Raw genomic sequence first — 21008 nt, 5'->3', positions numbered from 1 at the left:
GTAAATGGATTCTTGTAAATAATTCATCTCAAAGATATAATTTATTTACGCAATGAATTTGTCTTGTAATCTGAAACGCAAAAGTGAAAGGTATCTGTGGAGAAAGTCATCAATATTGGCGTGTGAAAGAGACTTTTTCAATCTGTACGCTCCACATTTCCATCAAAATATTTCCAATTTAGCTGCTCCGAGAAAGTTTCTTCATGTCATTGATTTGAGCCCATAAGTAGTCGACAGCCTTCTTCACTAAGGACAACCAAAGGAAATGACGTGTCTAATTTCAGGAGTCTAGAGTAATGATGTGCATGTACATATGTACGTAAGGGTGCCAAAGGTGAAAAGTGCTAATAAGTAAGATAAACTCTTATGTGGCAACGGGTTCAGAGTGACATGAGCTCTATGTACTATTATACGATCCGAGTGGTGAGAAACATTATGCAGCTTTTAGATACACAGATGTATGTACATATATGTATATGTACAAATATATGTAAGGGAAAAGCTGCTCCACTAGCTCGTGTGTGATTTTAATAAGTACAAATTTCAGTCCTGGGGAGATCATCGTTTTATTTGAAGTTCAAATTTTGAACCATGATTAATATCTCCTACTCATTGAATAACTCTATTTGGCCAGAAAGGGTAAACATACCCATATCGTTTCAACCATATAACCACTCTACATTAGGGTTGGTTACCTAACCTGTGGCCAATCTAAGTAATTAAATTTTTAGCTACGGTTACATTTTCCACTGCTTCGAATGTTACGAATGTATACAATTTGCTAGAGCCAAATTATTCATCAATACGTTATCCTTGTTCATGAGAGAAATGACGTAAATGCGAAATATAGATAACGGGCAGGCGGACTTACCAATAGTCAGGATTTTTAAGCAGCCCAGGGCAGCTTTGTTCTGGAAGAAAGGAAGCTCGTGATTTGGTTCTGATCCGTCGAGATTACTGTCAGCAACAGGTTTCTCTGGGATATAATCCTCTTCTTCATCATCGACGTGAACAGCATCGTTCTCGAAAGGACAACAGCCCACATCTATGTTATTTAACGCAGTATCGTCAACTGTAAAGTAAATGTGTCATCAAAACTTTATAGGTCAACATAATCGATGAAAATCATACATATGCATTTAGCTAGCAGTTAACCTATTCTAAATAGAAATAATAATGTCTAGAATTCACAACCATGTTCAAAGATGCTGACATGACAGTCGACATGGGCATTTTATTTATCAGCGTTTTGTGATTTTTATTTTGTGAACGTTTTTTTATTGAAAAAACATACGGCTGATACGAAAAACATGGTTTCCTCTGGGATGTCAACTCAAAACATAAACGTCTCGGTTAAAAGTACATTTGAGCAAAATTTGCGCCAGCCAGGCACAAAATGACAAGTCGTTTATTGTGAACTTGTTTTGACATTTTGGAAGCTAGTGAATCTGATAAAGCGTGGGCGCAGTTCCTCTCGCCGTACGAACTTTCACCAGCATCTCAGTCAAGATCCCACAAACCGACAAGTGGCTGAGATAGGGTTGGAACATTCTATTCATAGATAAATGAGCAGTGTTCACGAAGCGACTTTCCCATTTTCCTGAGGGTCCACATGCAGTTCAATCGAGCACCAATTCAGCCTAGGGGGTGACTGGAGAAAACAAATAAAACCCTTGAAACGAGATGTGTATTTGAACAAGAAATATACATGTTAGTAAGCCAATAGTCAGTGCATGCAAATAGTAAATAGTATATGCATGCCGAGTGAACTAATGTGCACAGAAGGAGTTCAGTTAAGTAAAGTTATAAATAGTGGCGAGGGGGAAAAGAGACAGAAGAAGAGAGAAGAGTCAGGCCAGATCGTGTAATGTAGTTTTCACTTCATCCAGCGGTTAAGACTTGCAATACTTTGGCATGTATGGATGTTTTCGGTGAAACTAAATAGAGACCCGAATCTTTCTTATCCTGCCTTGGCTCAAAACTTTCACTCCATTTTCAGCACATTTTAAAAATAGATGAACGAACTTTGAGGTAATTGGAGCAACTTTGTTCCATAAGTTGGTTAGGAACTGAAACGCTCCGCTTTTACCAGTGTAACATGATGATCATTATCTTATTTTGGGGGAACTGCGGTTGTGGTGGTTTGAAGCCATGTTAGGAAGGACAAACCAAGATTTCGAATGACGCGTGTATGTATGTAGTACATGCTACTGGTTGCTCGCTTACACAAAATTGGTATGTAATAACTTACACATAAATTGGTCACTTTCCACTTGGGTTTTCAAAGAACAAATAGCGTATCCCCCGGGACATGTTTGCTGTTTCCTTGTCCACCGTCCCCATTCATTTCGTCCGTCCCCTTCCAACCACTGACCATCTGAGCAAAAAAGTCTCATATTACATGTGGCGACGTCATCCATCTTAAATCCATATCCAGATCCCCCCGGTAGAGCTTTGCGAACTCTTAATTGGAATCCAACCGCAACGTGTCCTTTGCGGCACATGAATAGACGACCCCATTTTCCCCACTTTTGTTGCTGGTTCGTGATGTTTACGACCACAATATTAGAGTTTGGGTCAGGTAGAGATGATTGACTTGCACGTACTGTAAAAGTCGTCCTTGCACACAAAAATTTGACCCCATTGAGGGCCGTGTTATCGGCTATCCCACCATTATTATGATTGCCATGAAAGGCGTCAGTTTTTAACTGCATACCCACAACAAACGTCTCATTTGGACACGTAGAAAAATAATCCAGCCAATTTCCCCAGTTAGTTATTCGTGGAGAATGCAAAATTATGGGACGGATTCTGGGAGGCGAACTTTTTCTTTTTCGTATTGATTCCAATGATTTATCGACAACATTATTATTTAAACTTTCACACAAGATACTTGGAGATGATATGAAGAGGATCATTAGTCGGCAGACTATTTCAATTTTCATTAAACTCAAAGAGTTGGTTTGAAACTACAAAAGATATTCTGATCCTTCATTACAAGTATTGTACAAAACTAGCCTGTAGATTAAAGATTTTGGTTGCAAAAATAATTCCTTAGCCGATCGCCAACTTAACAACCCAAGAGCAACTTCCGAATAAATAAATAAGTGTATCTAACAAAGTTTATATTTTCTTGTGATATGCGATGAGATGAAATCCGAAAACTTTGTGCTTCCTCATTTCGAAGGACAATTGCGTACCTTTATTTGATAAGCATGGGACTCCCAGACATAGAAGCATGCAAATGATTCACGGAAGCGAAAACACAATATAACATTTTGTCATTTGTCTGATTGTGTTAATGTCCAATGAGGTAGAAAAATAAAAATAATGCGTTTGTATAATTCAACCTTCTTCAAGATTAATTGAGTATTGCTAATGAGTAGACAATTATAATTGGTTAATTGAGCAGTCAGCAGTACTGTGCACACATACATATACATATGCACACTATAGTACAATAGATGGAAATTGTGAATATAAATTAAAGTAAACCATAATTTTAATGCTGGACGTTTCCATCCAGCATGTATTTTATAATCAGTGCAAATTACGAAATCTTGGTCTATGTAACTACTTCCTGGTTTCATACCATCATTACAATTGATTGTATTCGAATCTATGAGTGACGCAAAAGAGCCTTCGCTTCGAACCACCATGTTATACTTACTAAAAGCTTCAATTCTTTTTCATGAAATTTAGTATGTGACAAATCCTGAAGAGCCGGGGCTCAACTAAAATTCGATGTCAAGAATGGACATCAGATCGAAAGTCAATCTCATACTTATATTTTGCTACTTTTTATCTGGCCCAGAAGATGTGTCAATTAATGGAAATATTAACGATGAGTTATGTTAGCGGAATACATGTAATGTTACTTTATTAATTTACTTTTGTTAATACAACATACATGTCTGTGCAATCAAGTTTATTCTTCAAATTGAACTACTTACTATATGTAATGATAGTATAGATGTACTACACATGAACATGTGGATAAGACCAATTATGACTAACCTAATCTTGTAAGTATTAACTACCACTTTAAATTGCAAATAGGCTGCATAACAATTGCCTTATCTGTAAAAGCTAATAAGTAATAACATCTGTCTGCAAAAAATCAGAAACTATAAATTACTAAATATATATATTTTTTCGAAATTTAAAATATAGTGATTATACGAATATTTTTTCTCATGCATGGATTATGCAGTGTCAAACATACTAGATGCTAGTAATATATCGGAAAAGGAATGCCCAAAGTACGGAAATGTCATTCATCACTACTTTCATCGGCTGACCAATATTTCAACATATTTTTAAAGCGTTCTGGAGCATAACCTTGTACAATGGATTTTAACGTTCCAAACTTGTATGCTGATCGTCCGTATTTATTTTGTAATAAAAATGCAGTTCCTAGAATCACAAGAGATAAAGTTGCCCATCTATGTTGAACGAATAGAAATTTGCTGACTGAAGCAATGACACCATTATTGGTAGAATGTGGCCGATGTTTTGGTCTGTTGTGGTTGTCTTCGTTCCACAATCGGTTTTGCATTGCCTTAATTTCTACACCGCGTTTCAATAGTTTATTTTCTTGTCCTTTATATTTCTTCATTAGTTTTACACTGTCAATGAGCCATGGCTCCAACGAGTCAAGCTCGGAAGGTAATTTAGAAAGACGATGATGCATTGATGCTATGTCGTTTAGAGAATCGTCTTCCATTATAGATTTTGAGCTCCGTAAGACTAACATACTGGAGACAAATATCGGAATCAGATACGGTTGACTCAGTTGATCCTGTGACCCAAGGATGAAATCATACAATCCTGAAAATTCAAAATTTCAAGTGAACCAAATTGTATATGAACTTTGTGAATTTATATTAAGAGTAACTATGTATTAATAAACATAATATATCGACTTTGGAATACTTACGAAATACGTCCGTATCACTTGGAAGAGTGTGGGAAAACCATGTAAGAACCCATGGTAGACAAAACGCAGGAGGCAAATGACAACCTTTTTTTGAATCAGAGTAAGAGTGAATCAGGAACGTAATTATTTAATTACGAAGTAATACGTATAATACGTTTCACTTTATGCAACTATTTTCAATGAGGCCACTTACCAACCACGATTTTTTCAAACAAAGTTCTATCTTCAGCTTCAATAACGGCAAACAGAACATGAATAATGTCATGAGTTTTATCCATCGTCTTTTCCATGTAGGGACTCAGATTAGACTCAATCATCTTGTTTAGACAGAGGTAAGCCAGGAAAGGAACGTTTTGAGAAATGGAAACCAAAAGGAATGTCAGTGAAATATCATGGAAGCCTTGATAGTAGTAGGCCCTGCGTTTCTCTGATCGGCTTCCTGGGGAAAAAAAACTTATGAATTAGACATAACGGAACGCATTAGATAATATTATAATTGAATAGGACCTTGAAGAACGGAACAAATTAAATTGCTCAGATATAGTTGAAGATGATCTTGCTGTGGGTCTGTTAACCCAGGGGGAAATCGTTTCAAGACACGAGCCACGTCCAGGTTCACCTGTTTATTGCATGCATATATAAGTTAGTATACGCATGTATGGTAAGGGACCTGAAATCACTTTAAGTAATTTACTTACAAGATTGTTGATTTTCTGAGGCACATCAGGGTAAAATGTTGGAATTTTCTTGTACTCATTCTTGCTAATATCAGTAGATGAGACCTTTAATAATATGGGCCACGCTTTTGTTCTTAATGCATCTGCGATTCAATCAATTGTAATCAAATAAAATAGATGCATATACAATTTTATTTTTGTTATAAGTACTTGATAATAATCCAGCACGTGAAGTCGCCAATTGACCAAGTTTCTCTATGTCTCCTAATGTTAGGGCCTGCTCAATTTTCGTCATTTTCACACGGTCGAAATCTTCTGCTTCTGCAATGGTGTTGCAAATTCTGGAGATATCCTCCCTGACCTCCATGGCATTTTCAGACGATGGGGATGAGGACATTTCCCGAGCAGCCATATTATCGGCTGACCCCATGCCGTCGTCGTACAAATCACTGCTCGAACTCTGCAAACTCTCCGCTCCTTCTAATGTCGCAGAATTTGAATTGGTCGTGGTTGCATTACTGTCACGGCGAATTTCGGGTCGGGTTAGGAAAAATTCTGGTTTTAAATCTCCTGACCCGGCTGGAGTCAAGTATAAGCTGGACGAATTATTGATGTCGTCTTTAGCAGTGTGATACATTGTCGACGAGGAAGCAACACTGGCGAATGAACCGTCCCTTGAAATCAAATTGGTGACAGGTTTCTGCTGGATTGTTAAATCGGGTTCACTACCCATTGTTCAAATTGTATCGCTTAATATAAATAACAATAGCACATACTAATAAATTATTATGAATTACTGATGAATGAATTCAATTAGCTGACTGACAGTACTTGATAATAGGAACCAAGAGAGACTAAGCAGCTGATGATGACTTTGTGTGAGTGTGAATCATCACAATAATCGTCAGCTCACTATAAGAAGCTTAATTCGTTAAATAAATAGTACAACATCAGGCTTAATAAGTAATCTCCTAAACAATCACGTGTCTTCGGAGCTATGTGTAATAATTAAGTTCAAAGTTATAAATTATTATATTTACCGCAATGATGAGACGACTCTATACTCTCGAGAAAAGGTCAAAGACTGGCCCGGGGTGTCCGAAGTGAAATCAAATTCTGCCAGCGACACTTCGTGCTTCGTGCATAGTTTTTTTTTATTTTCCAAATACCAAACAAGAAAATTTGTATAAATAAATTTGAAGTTTGAAGTTATTGACTAATAATAATACATGAATACTCTACCAACCACGGTATCTGTTAGAAAGTTGATACAAACGACTTATTTACAATTTGTAAATTACAAACCAAAAGATATGGAAAATTAACTCGCATCTGTGTAAATTGTGTCTAAATTAGACAGTCTAATACTTATTTTTAAAAAACTATGAATAGTGTGTAGTGATAATATAGTTCACGACACATGAATATTAATATTTAACCGTGCCTGGGAGAGTGAATTTCTTAAAAATGATGTTTAGGGCTCATTTTTGGAGAGAATGGAAAACGGATCGGTAATTTTGTGGGGACTGGGTTTCTCCACAGAATTACCGATCCGTTTTCCATTCTGTCCAAAAATGAGGCCTAAACATCATTTTTAAGAAATTATTTTTGTGCCTGGCTCCCAGGCAGCCTTAACTGATGGCCATATATTGCTAACCTACGTTAGCCCGTCGTGACCTGAAAGCATCAAGTACCCTGTCCATACACCATAGACTAATTAAGACCTGCATTTTAAAGTTTCAACAATCAAAATGCCCCGTAAAGGACCTGGATTGAAGGTGATTGTGGACACGTCTGCCCCTCCGGCCCCCCTCGTGCCACGAAACTTGGACACCTCAACCACAATCACCATCGATCATGATACGTTCGTTGTTGCAGCGGATGACCTGGAAGTCATATCCGAACTTGGGCGAGGTGCGTATGGCGTGGTAGAGAAAATGAAACACAAAACGACAGGGACCATGATGGCTGTGAAGAGGATACCAGTTACTGCAAATAGCATTGAACAGAAAAGAGTGCTAATGGATCTCGATATTTCCATGCGATCATCGAATTGCAGTTTTACAGTACAATTTTACGGAGCTTTGTTCATGGAGGGGGACGTGTGGATTTGTAAGGAAATTGAATGAAGTTGATGATTGAAAATGGTGTTTATAATGACTTTGTGTTTCCAATAGGCATGGAAGTCATGGACCTGTCCCTAGACAAGTTTTATCCACTGGTTTTCAGCAAGGGGAGTACAAAAATGCCGGAGAATATCATCGCCAAGATTGCATATTCAGTAATAATAATTTAGATTTTGCAAATTATGCCGCTGCCCATGCATATGTGTATAAACTACTTTATTTGTATCCATTCCAGGTTGTTAAAGCATTACACTACCTCCATTCTGAACTTCATGTAATCCATCGAGATTGTGTAAGTATATAACTGATTGTTTGATATAAGCTTTTGTTATTTCCCCTTGAATAATGTTATTTCTAAAGTCGGGCTTGACCACGTTTCATGTTGCCATATTTATTTTTACAGAAACCATCTAACATCCTGGTGTCGCGACAAGGTCAGATTAAGATGTGTGACTTTGGAATCTCGGGATATTTGGAAAACTCTGTTGCAAAAACAATTGATGCTGGGTGTAAACCTTACATGGCACCTGAAAGAATTGATCCTTCTGGGGATCCTTCCAAATATGATATCCGATCAGACGTTTGGTCCTTGGGTATTTCGCTAGTGGAATTGTCTACAGGGAAGTTTCCGTACTCCTTGTGGGGGACACCGTTTGATCAACTCAAACAAGTAGTTGTAGAAGCTGCTCCTAGACTACCCACAGATGCTGGATTTTCCTTTGAAATTCAAGACTTTATAACTCAGTGCCTTCAAAAAGACTATACTCAAAGGCCGTCCTACAATGCCTTATTAGATCATCCTTTCATTGCTCTGTTGGAGAAGACTAGTCTTACAAATGGATCCTGTCCTTGGCCAGATGTTGCAGAATTTGTAGCTCAGATTTTGGACTAAGTAAAGTCATCCGATTATATGTAACATGTAACATTCAACTGATTCAACATGTGTATATTATGTGTCCATGTAATGCCAAAAATCAAACAAGCTAGCCCACCTAGAAATTAATAGTGACGAAACAAGAACTTACATTTTTTATTGTTATTTTGTGATTGTTTTAAGTATGTACATATCGTCGTCAAAAATTGAAATTGAAATATTTTATATTGAACATCACAATAACACAGGAACTACTAGTAAAATAAATTTATTAATTCTGTACAATACAAATGCAACACGAACAAAAGAGTTTCCAAAAAAATCTTTTTCCCAACCAGTTACTTTTTAATTCAAAACGGATACAGTAATTCTATACTCAAATTGTAAATTACAATTTGTAATTTAGAATAGGTAATAAATGTTGAGTTTAATTATAACTGACAAACAAATCGTGCAATACTATGTACACGTAAGGCTTTAAATCAATCAATAATAAATCGATCGTTATATTACAAAACATATGGCATTGTCTAGTCTTGAGTTTTAAATATTGCATGCAATTTGTGCAGTTTGCAATTTGTTTTAACCATTAATGAACGCCAAATGATCTGCCTTTATTCACGAGTATTAGCAAATATCAACGAGATGGATGTATTATAAACCGGAAAATATGCAATAAATGGGCAAATTAGGCCGGTATTATACGCCATAAAAAGAATGAAAAAGACGCTGGTTTTTTAGCATGTAAAATCCATTCAAAGACAAAAAAAACCCTACAGTGCAGACTCCATATAGCCCGAGTCAGGGACATAGTCCCTGACTCAATAAGGCAGAGTCCGCTTCTAAATTTTTGTCCGAATTGACCGACATAAAGCTGTATATAATCCAGAAGTGGTTTTTAGCCTCCATACCAAATTTCAGATGAACATAACAACTTTTGAAAACGGTATGGGTCCCCCAGTGTCATTTTGGTTGCACTTTGCAAACTTTTAGCTTCATATTATTTCATGAGAAGCCATTAAGTATCACCGTATTGAATTTCATCTTTTTAAACCACTTGCTAAAAATCGGTATGGGTCACCCCATAGAGTCACTCCAGATAAAAATTTTACCAATTTCTTTTCATATTCTTCCATTAGGACCCATAAGCAACATCTCTACCAAATTGCAGCTCGATATGATGATTTTGAAAAATCGGTATGGGTCACCCCATAGGGTCACTCCAGATAAAATTTTTTCCAATCTGAAGTCATATTCTTGCATTAGGTGCCATTAGCAACCACTGTACCAAATTTGAACTTTCTAGGACAATTTTGAAATTTTGATGCATACTACCCCACCCACTCCGATGACCCCCACCGGTCAACCACTGGACCGATTTCGCCCATCTTCGAACTCGTTTCCTAACTTTGTCCAATATGCATATGGTACAAATTTCAAGTCAATCGGTTCAGCCGTTTTGGCTCTATCGTGCCGGACAGACAGACAGACAGACGGACGGACGGACATGACGGTTCCATAAGCCCTGACTTGGGCTAAAAAGGAGTACGAGTAGAAAGAGCGGCAAGTCACTCGTCTCAAAATCATGCAACACGTGCGTTTGTGTTTTGCTGAGAGTGAAATTTATTAATTGTTGGACTAATTTATCTTCAAAAAATATTAAAATTGTGCTGAAGGAAGGATGGGGAGCGACACTGATAGTGATAGTGAGGCCCCAGAGGTAGTTTCTACCCACAAAGCAAAGACGGAGAGGGAACAAGAAATTATGGGCATGTTTCTTCAAAAACGTAAGATTCGCGATGAACAAAAATTGAAGCGCAAGGCCAAAGCAGAAAAATTTGCGGCTCAGAAAAAGGTAGGAAACAAGGCTTGTTAAAGCTTTTCAAACATTGTGCCTATAATAGGAAAAAAGTGTCCTTGAGGTTTCTGAGCAGAAACTGTAAAATCATTATTTACTGAAATGAGTCCACTGATTTCAGAAGAAGTTACGCCAACAGAAGCTGGATGAGGAGCATGATGACCCCAGTCATATCCCTGGAGTCAACTTGGATTCGAATAAAGAAATTTTGGTGGAAAATGCTGTAGACACCAATTTTCCCGACGACATCGATGATGCCCTTTCCAGCTCCAAAAAGAAAATCTCGAGAAAGTTTTATCCAAAGTATAATGTCTCCGTTGACTCACTAACCAAAATATCTAATCCTCGAGCCACAACTGCCTTGAATTTTAAAGAGAAAAGACTTGCCCGAGCACATAGGGAACAGGTTACGGTTGCCGTTTCATCATACAAAGAAAAAATGCTTGTTAAGAATAAATAAATATCTAGAATAGTTATACATAAATTGACTTTTGAATTATACGAGAAATGTGTGAAAATGTGTAGTATAGCCTCATTAATATTTATTTTGGATAAAAATGGTTGAACACGTACAGTAAATGACTAAATGACTTAACGTATGTATTGTGTATAGTGGGAAGAATCCATGCAGGTTATCAAAAACAATCAGTTGCATAAAACTACTGTTCATGGCATCCAAGTGCAGCGTTCGCTGAGCCAAATTTCTCTAAAAGGTAGCTACTATGTAAGTCCTTATCTCAGCAAAGAACTTTGAATTCTGACACCGAAATATTCTGTAAGGGAATAACATAATAAAAATTAAGAAATTACACCTGATTGATAACCATTTAGAATTTTCAGGGTCGTACTTTTTTCACATGCACACTATATGAGCGTTGTTAAAAATGCCTTGCCTTAAGTGACAGCAATTATTGCATGTTTTCATTACTTTATTTAATTTATGGTTGGTGGTACAAATTATGTACAAATTCAAATATAAAACATATAAAAATAAATTTGTTGACATGATGAATAATTAGCAAGTTTTTTACGTGGAAGGTGAAGATCCCAATAGGTTAGATATGTTCGTTAAAATATTGATAAGATTGGAAAGATCTTGTTTCTTGGTAAGAAGATCATTCGAAGATTGCTCGAGTTTTCTAAGTCGCGTAATAGTTTTCTGAACAGCTATTGGACATAAAGATTTCTTAGCTGATAATTTGCCCTTTTCTGAATTTGCTATCAAAGCCCACACTGCAACTGCTGCACATTCCATTTCTTTTGGATGGTCACTCTCACTTAGTTTTGAAGACAAACATGGCATAACAGCATCTGAAATAATATATTATCGTTTGTTTCCCACCAGCTTAATATTAATTATGATTAATGTAAGTTACCTTCACACAGTAGTCGAGTTCTATTCATGGCCTGGAAGCTCAAATTTCGTAGTACTTGCAACGCAAGTACGGACGTCATGTCGTCTCCTTGATCAACAAGAAGCACAAATATGTCGATTGCTTCAGGTACCTATTACATAATCTTGATCAAATATCTGTATAAATTATATAATAATTAGTTTATGAATACGTTTACCTTCGCAATAGCCGTTTGCATATCTGGATGAATTGATAAATGTAAAAGAAATTCCAAGTACAATAGTTTTACTCGATGCTGTTTCGGACTCCATTTTTTAATTTCGCTGGTATGCAGGTTAATTAAAAATAAAATTATGGTGCTCTGTAAAAAAGGAATAATATAGATAAATAAATATAGTTTTAAATGTTTATAAAAATAATTAAAGTAGCACAACTAGAACTACCTTAGTCAACATGGTTCGACATTCCATTACGAAACTTGCATTTTTAAGGAACTCAAACAAAAGTTCAACAGTTTTAAGATTGCATGATTCTGCTAAATTCAATTCCGCTTGTAAAATTTCTGTACCAAAATTTGTAAGTATGTACTAATATAATATTATGCATTGCATTAAACCAGTAGTAAAACAGTAAATTAAAAGTCATACCAAAAATTTCGGATAAAATGGATTGACCAGATGGAGCCTTCCTAGGGCCAACCCCCAAGACGTTGGTCGTAAATGTTAAAGCTTGGCATCCTGAAATGAAATCCATGTACCAGGTAATTATTATTAAATTGTATTATATATGTATGATTTAAGAAAATAATTTTACTGATCTGTTAACCTGGTGGAAATTCTTCTGTAAAATTCAATAATGTTTCTACAAATCCATGTAACAACGTTCTATCAGGGTATGCCTTCCACCACTTAAAGATCTTATGGAACGTATCAACCACTTCATTTGACAATGCAGATTTTTTTCCATCTGGATTTTTGTATACGAGTGAAGATATTACTGACAAAATTGTCGCTGTTTCATCTAGCCACTGATAATTTCCCTGAAACTAAAAGACGATTACAGTTCCAGATTATAAATAAATTCAATTTTAAACGAAATAAAAAAATATGTAAGTCAATTAATGTTTGCTCACTTTCTTCATTTGATGAAAAGTTTCCGAGACATTGTGATATTTATGTGCAAAATATTTTAACTTTAATATAAGTATGTTGACTACGCCGCGTTGAGTTGCAGTGATTTTGGCTGACTCAGAGATATTTATCAGGGCATTAAATGTCCGTAGAATGATCAATTTTTCTTCATGGGTGCTGGATTCTTCATAAATTGATACAAGGCGATCCACAAGTGAACTTCCATATGTCATGTTTTTTTCATTCCACACACGACATAAAATTGGATGACCACCGGCTTGAAAATTATCCGCCTCCTTTTCTTCTTGCTTGAATTGAAGTTTGCTAAGGATCTCATGTAAAAATGTCAATGCCATTTTTCGGCATACTGCCAATGCGTCAGACTTTAGCCACTCGGTTAATCTAACAAAAATAATATTTCTTTGGTTCGAAATACATCTTTCAAAGTCCTCAAAATTGTTTCCAGAATCGGTGCACAATATGGTCAAGAGTGTAAATACATTGACCCAGAGAGTAGAAAGTGTCTCGTCGGCAAGATTAAGTTTACATCCTGTTTGTATATTATACAAAATTAAACTATTACATTAGACCCTTTAAGAGCGAGTGGTAATTTTTAAGTTTAATTATACCTGATGGAGGTTGAAGGGCTAACAATTGAATTAAGGAAATCATACTGTGTTTATCGCCAATCAAGATCAATGAAATTCCACGGTCAATTTCGCAGAGAGATATTAGGGACTCCAGCACAGATGAAAGAGCCGAGCATGAGTCAATCCACCATGATGCTTCAAGAATCTGTGACATTGAATTCGTACCTACGAGACTGAAACAATATATAAGGTTAGCAATAAAATATTTCGTCATTTACCAAAATTTGTTAATTTTGTTTCTGAACTTTATCGAACTCACCGAAACAACATGGCACACAAACCACTGGAGCAAATTATTCCTGAAAACGGTTCCGGATGAAACGGAGGAAGTAATGAAGTCTTCATCTTGATTACAATTTTGCACAGCACTGTCAGGACTTTGGGTGTAATCAGTTGAGGGTTGGAGTTGTCTACACATTAAATATTATTGGTAATGCATTATGTATAGTTAAAGTAACAATTTGCATAAAACGAAGAGCAATTTCCCACCCTTGTATATACCTTCGTCCGTCATTGTACTGTCTTCCACGGCCTTGTTGCCAAACACTTCCGAAAGGGTTGGCAACCAGTACACATGAGACAGCAATTTCGTAAATTCGTCCAATACTGACCAGGTTGTTGGTAGCTGTAACGACTTTCCAATTTCTGTCGATCTTTCAATATCGTCCCAGAGGAGGAGTAGGTTATACAGGGTATGTGCTGCATGGAGCTTGACAATGGCTGGTTCTTCGAAATTAATCAACGCACTGTATTCGCAAAGAAATATTTAGTCTCGTATCACGTCACAAACATGCTACTTAGATTTGCTTACTTGTAGCAACTTGTCCAAATTCTATCCGGAGATTCCGATACAGTCATCAAAGCAACTATTCCTTGAATCCGCCTACTGATCACCTCAGATATCTGTGCATAACAGTTAGCGGATTAGTTTAGTTTAATTAATCTCACATTTAAAATACTCATTTACTTGGAAAATGTATAACGATTTATTTATTTATTGCGATTGCTTATATATTTATTTACCTGATATCCCAAAGTTCTAACTTTAGAAGTCCGGCTATCCCATAAACATGGAATCACAGCACAACAAGGACCAATCCAATCAGAGTTTGGAGGAGCTTCAATCTCAAAGCTGATTAGCAAAACATGATAAAGTGACAGACTGGAGTAATAAAGAGCTCCTTGGTTCCGGAAACTTTCACTCGATAAGCCGCTACTTTGTTCTTGCAGGAAAATTATGAACTCAGTAAGTCGTAGAATCAAAGCAACGCAAAATTTGGGATTTTGAGCAAGTTGAGCTGTTACGTCATTTACACAAGACAATGATGCGATTCCTCTCAAAATCGGCTGAAGTACAACTGCACATACATAATTATAGACAGCTATATCAGTAAATTAATCAGCAACAAATATCAACCAGCAGAAAACCGTAAAACAATACTTACCGGAAAACGAAAATCCCAGGTCTCCAAGTTTATGAAGGATTAGACATAGCGTGTGAAATATATTCCATTTATATTCCGCATATGAGGGATTCGGCTCCGTCTTTTTTAAAATCACAAACAGAAAATCAAAAAGAGACCTTAAAGTATCTGGTAACACGGTTCCAGCAAAAACATCGGTGATATCACTTTTCAAACAATAAGTCCTCAATAGCTTCTGAAATGCACTCCCATTTTCCATGCACAGTGGAACAATCCATTCTTCCAACTTTTCTCTTCCAGTACTTAAATTTGCAAATAGGTATGCAATTAAATTAATGACTCTAATAAGGAGATCCTCGTCTTCAACACATGTTGGTTCCACACATAGAAAACGATAAAACGAGTCTCGAAAGGGAACTTCTTGGCAAATGTAATCCATCGCACCGTTTTTCCATCTTTGGTTAACAGCCAATGGAAGAATATATCCCCATAGATTGTCAATTGCTAGGATGACGGTTTGATGTCCGGTGGCATTTTGAATAGCAATAAGTAATTTTGAAATTGCTTCTTGGGGTTGAAAGTAGAATTGTTTTTGATTTGGTTCAAGTTGGAAAGAATCTTCAAATCCTCTTGTATTTGGTACATCTGGATCAGACGAAAGACTGTCCACCAATGGGGACGAGTATTGGACAAAATACTTATGAACTTCTGGCCATCCGTTTGAAAGTAGAGGACATCGGCTCAGCTTTCTGACACATTGTCGAATATCATACGCCAATATAAAAACCTCATCGTTGACTTGAATAGTTTTCATAATGGATGCAAAGCACATTGCCAACACTGTGCTATTGATGTCTTGTCCATGTTTTTCGTAACAATAAGCCAAGTCTAGGAGAACTTCTTGTAAACCCAGTGAGAGCATTTTGTAATCGATGGGGAACGTATACGCGTATTTACATACTGTTAATGCAAAACTGTCCAGTAACATCCAAAGGTGAAATTCATTGGCATGAAATAACAAAGTCCTAGATAGTCCCTTCAAAAGTTGACAACAAGTTCCCACAAATGAATCACTGATGGGTTGAGCAGAAATTCGATGTTGAGAAGTATATGCTGATGAGGCACCACCATATTGATTGGGGATAAAGGCCTATAAAATTATGTATGACTAATAACATTATAACTATTTTCGTATATTTATTCTCTTTTTACCTGGCGTTTTGTCTCGTAAAATTCACTTGCATTTAATTGCATTACTCGAACTCGTAAAGAATGTGATAACTGCAGTAATCCTTGAGAGGCAGCTGTTGCGATTCTAGGATCATTCCAAGGAGATTCAGCCACTTCCAGTAATGCCTCAAAAGTTTAGAACGAATATTTTTCTTTATATATGTACATAATCAAATCAGATCTGATCAATTAATAATAATTAAGCTTAAAGACATACCATACATAATGCAGACTCTTGAATGAAAACTTCTGGTGGATAATCTTGTAAAAGGACATCACGGAAAAAACTAGCGGTTGACAAAATAAGCGGCTCATTTTTTGAGAGTAAAGATTCCACCGTAGACGCTAACACTCGTCTATCAGTTCCAGCAAGATAAACTGAAGAGATTGTAAAATGAAATCCGGATGCCAAACTCTTGTTGTTGAGAATACTTTGTAAGGATTGATTAGGAAAATAACTATCTCCAGCAGCAGAATGATCAGACATATTTTTATCCAAGCTCTTGTGGTCTAATCTTCGAATTAAAATAATGTCCCCGACCCCACCTCCAATACGATTATCATCAAACTTATCTTCGTACGAGTAGGATTTCTCGGTTGATGTATTCTTTTTCAATGACCGGTTCGAGGTATTATCACCCCAAATTTCAGGTGAACCCTCCAATAAGAATTCAAAACTGGATGTGTTAATTCGACTGAAAAGTGTATCCACAAGGCGTATGTTTTCCCCATCCAAGCGTGGTTTTAATTTTGCTAAAACACTATCCAACTTTTCTTCCAAAACGAATTGTCGAACATTTTCGTACTATAAAAATAATAAACCTTAAAATTTTAAAATTATTAAATGAGTAATCTCATAACTAACTGATAATACCTCAACAAGGTAGAACAACAGCTTCAAAACATACGAAATTCCTTCCACAGCAACTGCTGTGTTTACCGACCAACAACGTCTTCCTCTTGAATCAGAACTGGGCGATTTATCCTCAGTGGCCTCGCTAGTTGCTCGCAGCCAATCTGATAATCGATGTAAAAGGTCAATCCGTCGACTCAGATAGTCCGTCGTGACAATAGAACATTCAACCTTCCCAATGATGCATTTCAATGCTCGAAGTCGTACGTCCCAAAGCTCATGATCTGAAACAATTTATATACGTACATTTACATATATAGAAGAGTCAGCTCATGCACGAAGGTCCCAAAACAACAGTACGGGTGCGAACTTTCACACGCCATTTCTTTGTACATTTGTTATTGGTCACAAACAACATAAATAGAAAATAAAATGATAGTAGAACATGGACATGAAAGTACCAATACAAATCTGTACTAATTGTAAGACATTTTCAGGTTCTGGGTCACATAGACTATGAATGAGTAAAAAATATTATTACGACTATTACGAGCTTTTAACAATAATCAATAATGCAGACACAGGAAGAGATAGCTATGACAGGTAAGACTTATAACTTTCATACTATTATGTACATAGATACAGGCAAATATTTACCCAAAAAAGATTGGTGCACTTACCCAAATTAGCGATCAGTTCATTCATACCCTGAAATGGGTTTGATAGCTGAGAACCTGCTGGATGACAGGCATTTCTGTGATTACTCGAATCGTTCGGAGAATGGTGCAGGTTAGCGGATGTGTCGTCCATCAGAAAAGTGACGTGAATTAATAACGCACAATTTGGAAATCAGAGCGTAATTATTTTTTCTAGATTATATGGAGACAATCTAGCCTAATCCACAGAGACGTTGTTAATACCACCCCAACATCACGCAATTGAATCAACCTGAAAAATAAAAGAAGTTTATACTTTGTACTAATCGTACTATCTCATCAGTTAGCTCAAAAGATACACACTTTCTTTATCCAAATTTTCAGCTACGAAGTTGTTGCAGTAAGCGATAATAATAATGTCTATATACAGTATGATTGAGAAGAATCGATCAAACAAGCAAATTCTGAATTCACTAATGATTAGATCAATTTGGAAGCACTAAATTGTGTTGTCCAAAAGTCTAAAGCGCTTCGTTTTATACACTACCATGTATTGATCAAACAAGAAATCTATTGCATGTCAGAATACGCATCAAACTCTTAGAAAATCAATGGATTTAATGATAGCATACATCACGCCTAAACACTTGCACTGAATATTCTCCACATGCAACGTATCAACTTTTATGTCGCACTTATAGTACAGACCTTACATCAATCAAATAAAAAAACAACACACACCAAGCAAAGGGGACTAACCTGCTGCTGAGAGTACTACATATCATTTCACATTTACCAATCACTTTACCCATGCAAAAGATACACACAATTGTCAGTCACATTCCCATTAGATAAGGGATTTCGAATTTTCATTGAAAAAACAATGAATCATGCTAACTAAACTCGAAAAATACCTCTATTTTAAGATAATTCAAAAATTGCTAGCTAATAATTCTCTTTAATTAAACCTTTTGAAATTTTCTACCCCGAACATACTAAAAGTTTCCTTAATTAAACCAAGTAATAGAATTTTGCAACCAAGACGTATTTTTTTAATTTTCCAGTCTTGTAGATCTTGTTGAGATTTTACTTTTTGATGTTGTTGCATGGATCGGGTCAACGGTTCTGTTTACTTTATTTCAAACATACCGTGGCGCATGTTATCGTGGGGTGTTGCGAGATTCCTGCATTTCTTTGTTCCTCCAGCACAGCACATCCCTTCAGCTTCTGCTACACACTCAACGTGGATAGAACCCGCACAAAAACCATTTTTATAACTCAGTACATTCTCCAGATATATGTATGATGTATGCGAATTAGGCCACGGTAAGTTGCAAAATCATGTAAGTTCTGGAGTTGATTAAAAAGAACAAAAGAAATCCATCGTGTTTACCGATGTGAGCAATAAGACTAATATAATTCGCGACATCAACGTATAAACATGAAACATGTTGTAGAATGAACGCCATGTATGGATGTTCTGTGCCATGTGATTGCTGCGAATAATAAGGTTTTGGGTGTGCAATATACAAATCTGTCTCGAGCCTTTACACTGTACTTACTCTGTGCAAGTTACTCACCTTTTCGGAGCTTTTGCGAACTCAAATTATATTCTCAGGAAATACGCGCAAGAAGCAAGAGACATACACAACAATATAATAAGATTATTTATTTGTGATCTCTGTACACTGTATACTTTCCCTGACATAGGCTGATCTTGAGTGAAAAACTGCATGACGACTAATCACGAGACGAAAGAGATCTCAACTTCATAATGACAACTACTGCTCAGTAACTCGAGAAAGTTTAATTGGAGTCATAGAGGAGGGTTTTGAAATCTGTATCCTCGTTATGTTTTCGCAAAATTCTGTGTGATGCAGGGATTGGAGCGTTGCAAATTAGAGAGCAAGGAATCGACACGCCGTTGTTGTTGGGACGCGTTAAATATCAAGTGGAAGAGGAGTCTGCACTCCAGATAAGCTCTCTGCACTCGTGTGACAAACTCGGTTGATTTGTACCAAAGAGTTACGACATTGGCAATTCATTCATCCTTTTGCATAGCGCAAAGAGCCAACCGCAATTAAGCGAGTCATAGGATTATATTGCATTTACAGCACTTTTGACCCTGTGGAGAAAGTCCTTGAGCACATAACTCTGGTTAGTGCAGCACCTCTTTCTTATTTCTATTGGTTTTGTTATTGTATTTAAAGTTTAAATTTTAAACTTTTGTAATGTGGGTGTGGGTGTCCTTTTTTGTGTGCCTGTACAGATTTTATTTTATTAATATTATGGATAAATTTGATAAAAAAAAACACTAATTAAACGCGATCTCATACCTTGTTTTGCTGTTGTATGCCGTTTATAATTAAGTACTAGCGAGCATAGCTTTTACGTAATTGTATTATGATATTTTTTGTTAATTTACAGGTATCTGGGAAGTGCATTTCAATTTCTGTGGAATGTGCAATATTAAGAATTGATACGACGTTAGTTGATTTTCAGATGCGCGTTGTGCCAAAATAATCAAAATACTTTTGTAGTAATCCACATCCAAAAGGATTAAGATTCCCTTTAGAGATTTAATCTTAATTGATTGGAAATAAACCGGTCAGAGCCAAGGATCCTTAAGTGCGTGTACAAAAGCTCGGTCTTATTATAAGTGATGCAAGACTCTCCTGTACTTCTCGTTGTCGTCATTGAAAAACTGTTCAGATTTTTTATTCTTCAGGTAATTATTGATATACAAAGTTTTTGATCTATTTGCGTGTGTGCACAATGAAATGCAACTTATGTATATACTATTCTTGGCATGCGGATCGAAAGAAGGTGATTTTGTCAAACGAGGTGTGGGGATAATCCGTTTAATCTTAAACTTTCGGTTGTCGGCATCTTGTTCACGGTCTCATTCCGATATCCGTAACCTAAACCTCATTGGCAAAACTTCAGTTTATTTTCTACACTGTTTTTCTTCATTTTTTGCATTCGTTGCAACTTTTTTTATATTGCGATTTGACAGTAAGAATGTGACAATGCTGTTGCAGTAGATTTATTTTGTTCTGAGCTACACCTACATTTTATATGCAGCTCTGTACACGGTGGACTGCATTTTAAGATATGAAAATCATAGACCATAGGAATAAAAATGCGAAGAAATAATAAATACGAATACGAATACCATTCATATTAGGTAATCCTCTCAATATCATTTGTGTTCCCGAACCGACAGTTCGAGTTTA

The 21008-nt window shown here is 36.4% G+C and overlaps 5 protein-coding genes across 9 annotated transcripts in view; 2 read left to right on the top strand and 3 right to left on the bottom strand.

Moving 5' to 3' along the window:
* The window catches only part of LOC118433715 (vitelline membrane outer layer protein 1 homolog), a 3205-nt gene extending 143 nt beyond the window's left edge, over positions 1 to 3062 (bottom strand). The window contains exons 1-3 of one of the 2 annotated variants that reach the window (XR_004833537.1): positions 2252 to 3062; positions 872 to 1651; positions 1 to 246 (exon numbers count right to left, since the gene is read on the bottom strand). The exon at positions 1 to 246 is cut by the window's left edge and continues 143 nt beyond it. Coding sequence is in view for 1 of the 2 variants with exons in the window: in XM_035845922.1 (XP_035701815.1) it covers positions 179 to 246; positions 872 to 1072; positions 2252 to 2945 (963 nt within the window). In the remaining variant the exon portion in view is untranslated. The remainder of the gene's footprint in view (positions 247 to 871; positions 1652 to 2251) is intronic. The other variant, XM_035845922.1, reaches the window with a different exon arrangement.
* Positions 3063 to 3849: 787 nt separating this feature from the next.
* Positions 3850 to 6447, bottom strand: LOC110850074 (TBC domain-containing protein kinase-like protein). Its single transcript, XM_022097557.2, has 6 exons — positions 5827 to 6447; positions 5638 to 5759; positions 5447 to 5558; positions 5133 to 5378; positions 4940 to 5023; positions 3850 to 4830 (listed from the first exon to the last, which is right to left on the bottom strand). Exons 1-6 carry the CDS (start codon positions 6347 to 6349, stop codon positions 4274 to 4276), a joined length of 1644 nt encoding a protein of 547 aa, XP_021953249.1. The 5' UTR covers positions 6350 to 6447; the 3' UTR covers positions 3850 to 4273.
* A 483-nt stretch (positions 6448 to 6930) lies between these two features.
* LOC110850082 (dual specificity mitogen-activated protein kinase kinase 6) lies at positions 6931 to 9135 on the top strand. Its single transcript, XM_035852034.1, has 5 exons — positions 6931 to 7064; positions 7283 to 7728; positions 7794 to 7897; positions 7978 to 8034; positions 8146 to 9135. The coding sequence occupies exons 2-5, from the start codon at positions 7368 to 7370 to the stop codon at positions 8632 to 8634; spliced, it is 1011 nt and encodes a 336-aa protein (XP_035707927.1). The 5' UTR covers positions 6931 to 7064; positions 7283 to 7367; the 3' UTR covers positions 8635 to 9135.
* A 1042-nt stretch (positions 9136 to 10177) lies between these two features.
* Positions 10178 to 11298, top strand: LOC110841693. 2 transcript variants are annotated; one of them, XM_022087384.2, is made up of 2 exons: positions 10178 to 10471; positions 10599 to 11298. In XM_022087384.2, the coding sequence occupies exons 1-2, from the start codon at positions 10298 to 10300 to the stop codon at positions 10932 to 10934; spliced, it is 510 nt and encodes a 169-aa protein (XP_021943076.1). In that variant the 5' UTR covers positions 10178 to 10297; the 3' UTR covers positions 10935 to 11298. The 2 variants fall into 2 exon arrangements, with proteins under 2 accessions (XP_021943076.1, XP_021943075.1); XM_022087383.2 differs by having other exon boundaries at positions 10596 to 11298.
* An 84-nt stretch (positions 11299 to 11382) lies between these two features.
* On the bottom strand, positions 11383 to 19607 carry LOC110841692. 3 transcript variants are annotated; one of them, XM_035846694.1, is made up of 18 exons: positions 19353 to 19607; positions 17797 to 18064; positions 17138 to 17400; positions 16481 to 17068; positions 16246 to 16389; positions 15055 to 16183; positions 14633 to 14967; positions 14421 to 14512; positions 14099 to 14355; positions 13869 to 14019; positions 13589 to 13782; positions 12962 to 13509; positions 12655 to 12874; positions 12477 to 12566; positions 12273 to 12391; positions 12047 to 12190; positions 11851 to 11980; positions 11383 to 11785 (listed from the first exon to the last, which is right to left on the bottom strand). In XM_035846694.1, exons 2-18 carry the CDS (start codon positions 17924 to 17926, stop codon positions 11502 to 11504), a joined length of 4818 nt encoding a protein of 1605 aa, XP_035702587.1. In that variant the 5' UTR covers positions 17927 to 18064; positions 19353 to 19607; the 3' UTR covers positions 11383 to 11501. The 3 variants fall into 3 exon arrangements, with proteins under 3 accessions (XP_035702587.1, XP_021943073.2, XP_035702588.1); XM_022087381.2 differs by lacking the exon at positions 19353 to 19607 and adding an exon at positions 18532 to 18910; XM_035846695.1 differs by lacking the exon at positions 19353 to 19607 and adding an exon at positions 18532 to 18908 and having other exon boundaries at positions 14111 to 14355.
* Between the last annotated feature and the right edge of the window lie 1401 nt (positions 19608 to 21008).

Source organism: Folsomia candida, unplaced genomic scaffold (genome assembly GCF_002217175.1).
Source record: "Folsomia candida strain VU population unplaced genomic scaffold, ASM221717v1 Fcan01_Sc001, whole genome shotgun sequence".
NCBI classification, from domain to species: Eukaryota; Metazoa; Arthropoda; class Collembola; order Entomobryomorpha; family Isotomidae; genus Folsomia; species Folsomia candida.
The sequence above is the reverse complement of the archived record's forward strand: the minus strand, read 5'-3'. Positions and strand labels throughout refer to the sequence as shown.

Excerpts from the sequence above, each read along its gene's own strand:
- LOC110850074 (XM_022097557.2), bottom strand. The coding sequence starts at position 6,349 with ATGGGTAGTGAACCCGATTTAACAATCCAGCAGAAACCTGTCACCAAT. Across the intron at positions 5,760-5,826 it reads ACGTGCTGGATTATTATCAA|ATGCATTAAGAACAAAAGCG; the intron begins GTACTTATAACA and ends ATTGAATCGCAG. Across the intron at positions 5,024-5,132 it reads GTTTGAAAAAATCGTGGTTG|GTTGTCATTTGCCTCCTGCG; the intron begins GTAAGTGGCCTC and ends ATTCAAAAAAAG.
- LOC110850082 (XM_035852034.1), top strand. The coding sequence starts at position 7,368 with ATGCCCCGTAAAGGACCTGGATTGAAGGTGATTGTGGACACGTCTGCC. Across the intron at positions 7,729-7,793 it reads GGAGGGGGACGTGTGGATTT|GCATGGAAGTCATGGACCTG; the intron begins GTAAGGAAATTG and ends TGTTTCCAATAG. Across the intron at positions 7,898-7,977 it reads TCGCCAAGATTGCATATTCA|GTTGTTAAAGCATTACACTA; the intron begins GTAATAATAATT and ends TATCCATTCCAG.
- LOC110841693 (XM_022087383.2), top strand. The coding sequence starts at position 10,298 with ATGGGGAGCGACACTGATAGTGATAGTGAGGCCCCAGAGGTAGTTTCT. Across the intron at positions 10,472-10,595 it reads AATTTGCGGCTCAGAAAAAG|AAGAAGTTACGCCAACAGAA; the intron begins GTAGGAAACAAG and ends CACTGATTTCAG.
- LOC110841692 (XM_035846694.1), bottom strand. The coding sequence starts at position 17,926 with ATGGACGACACATCCGCTAACCTGCACCATTCTCCGAACGATTCGAGT. Across the intron at positions 17,401-17,796 it reads TGAACTGATCGCTAATTTGG|ATCATGAGCTTTGGGACGTA; the intron begins GTAAGTGCACCA and ends AAATTGTTTCAG. Across the intron at positions 12,392-12,476 it reads CATTTTATCCGAAATTTTTG|AAATTTTACAAGCGGAATTG; the intron begins GTATGACTTTTA and ends ATTTTGGTACAG.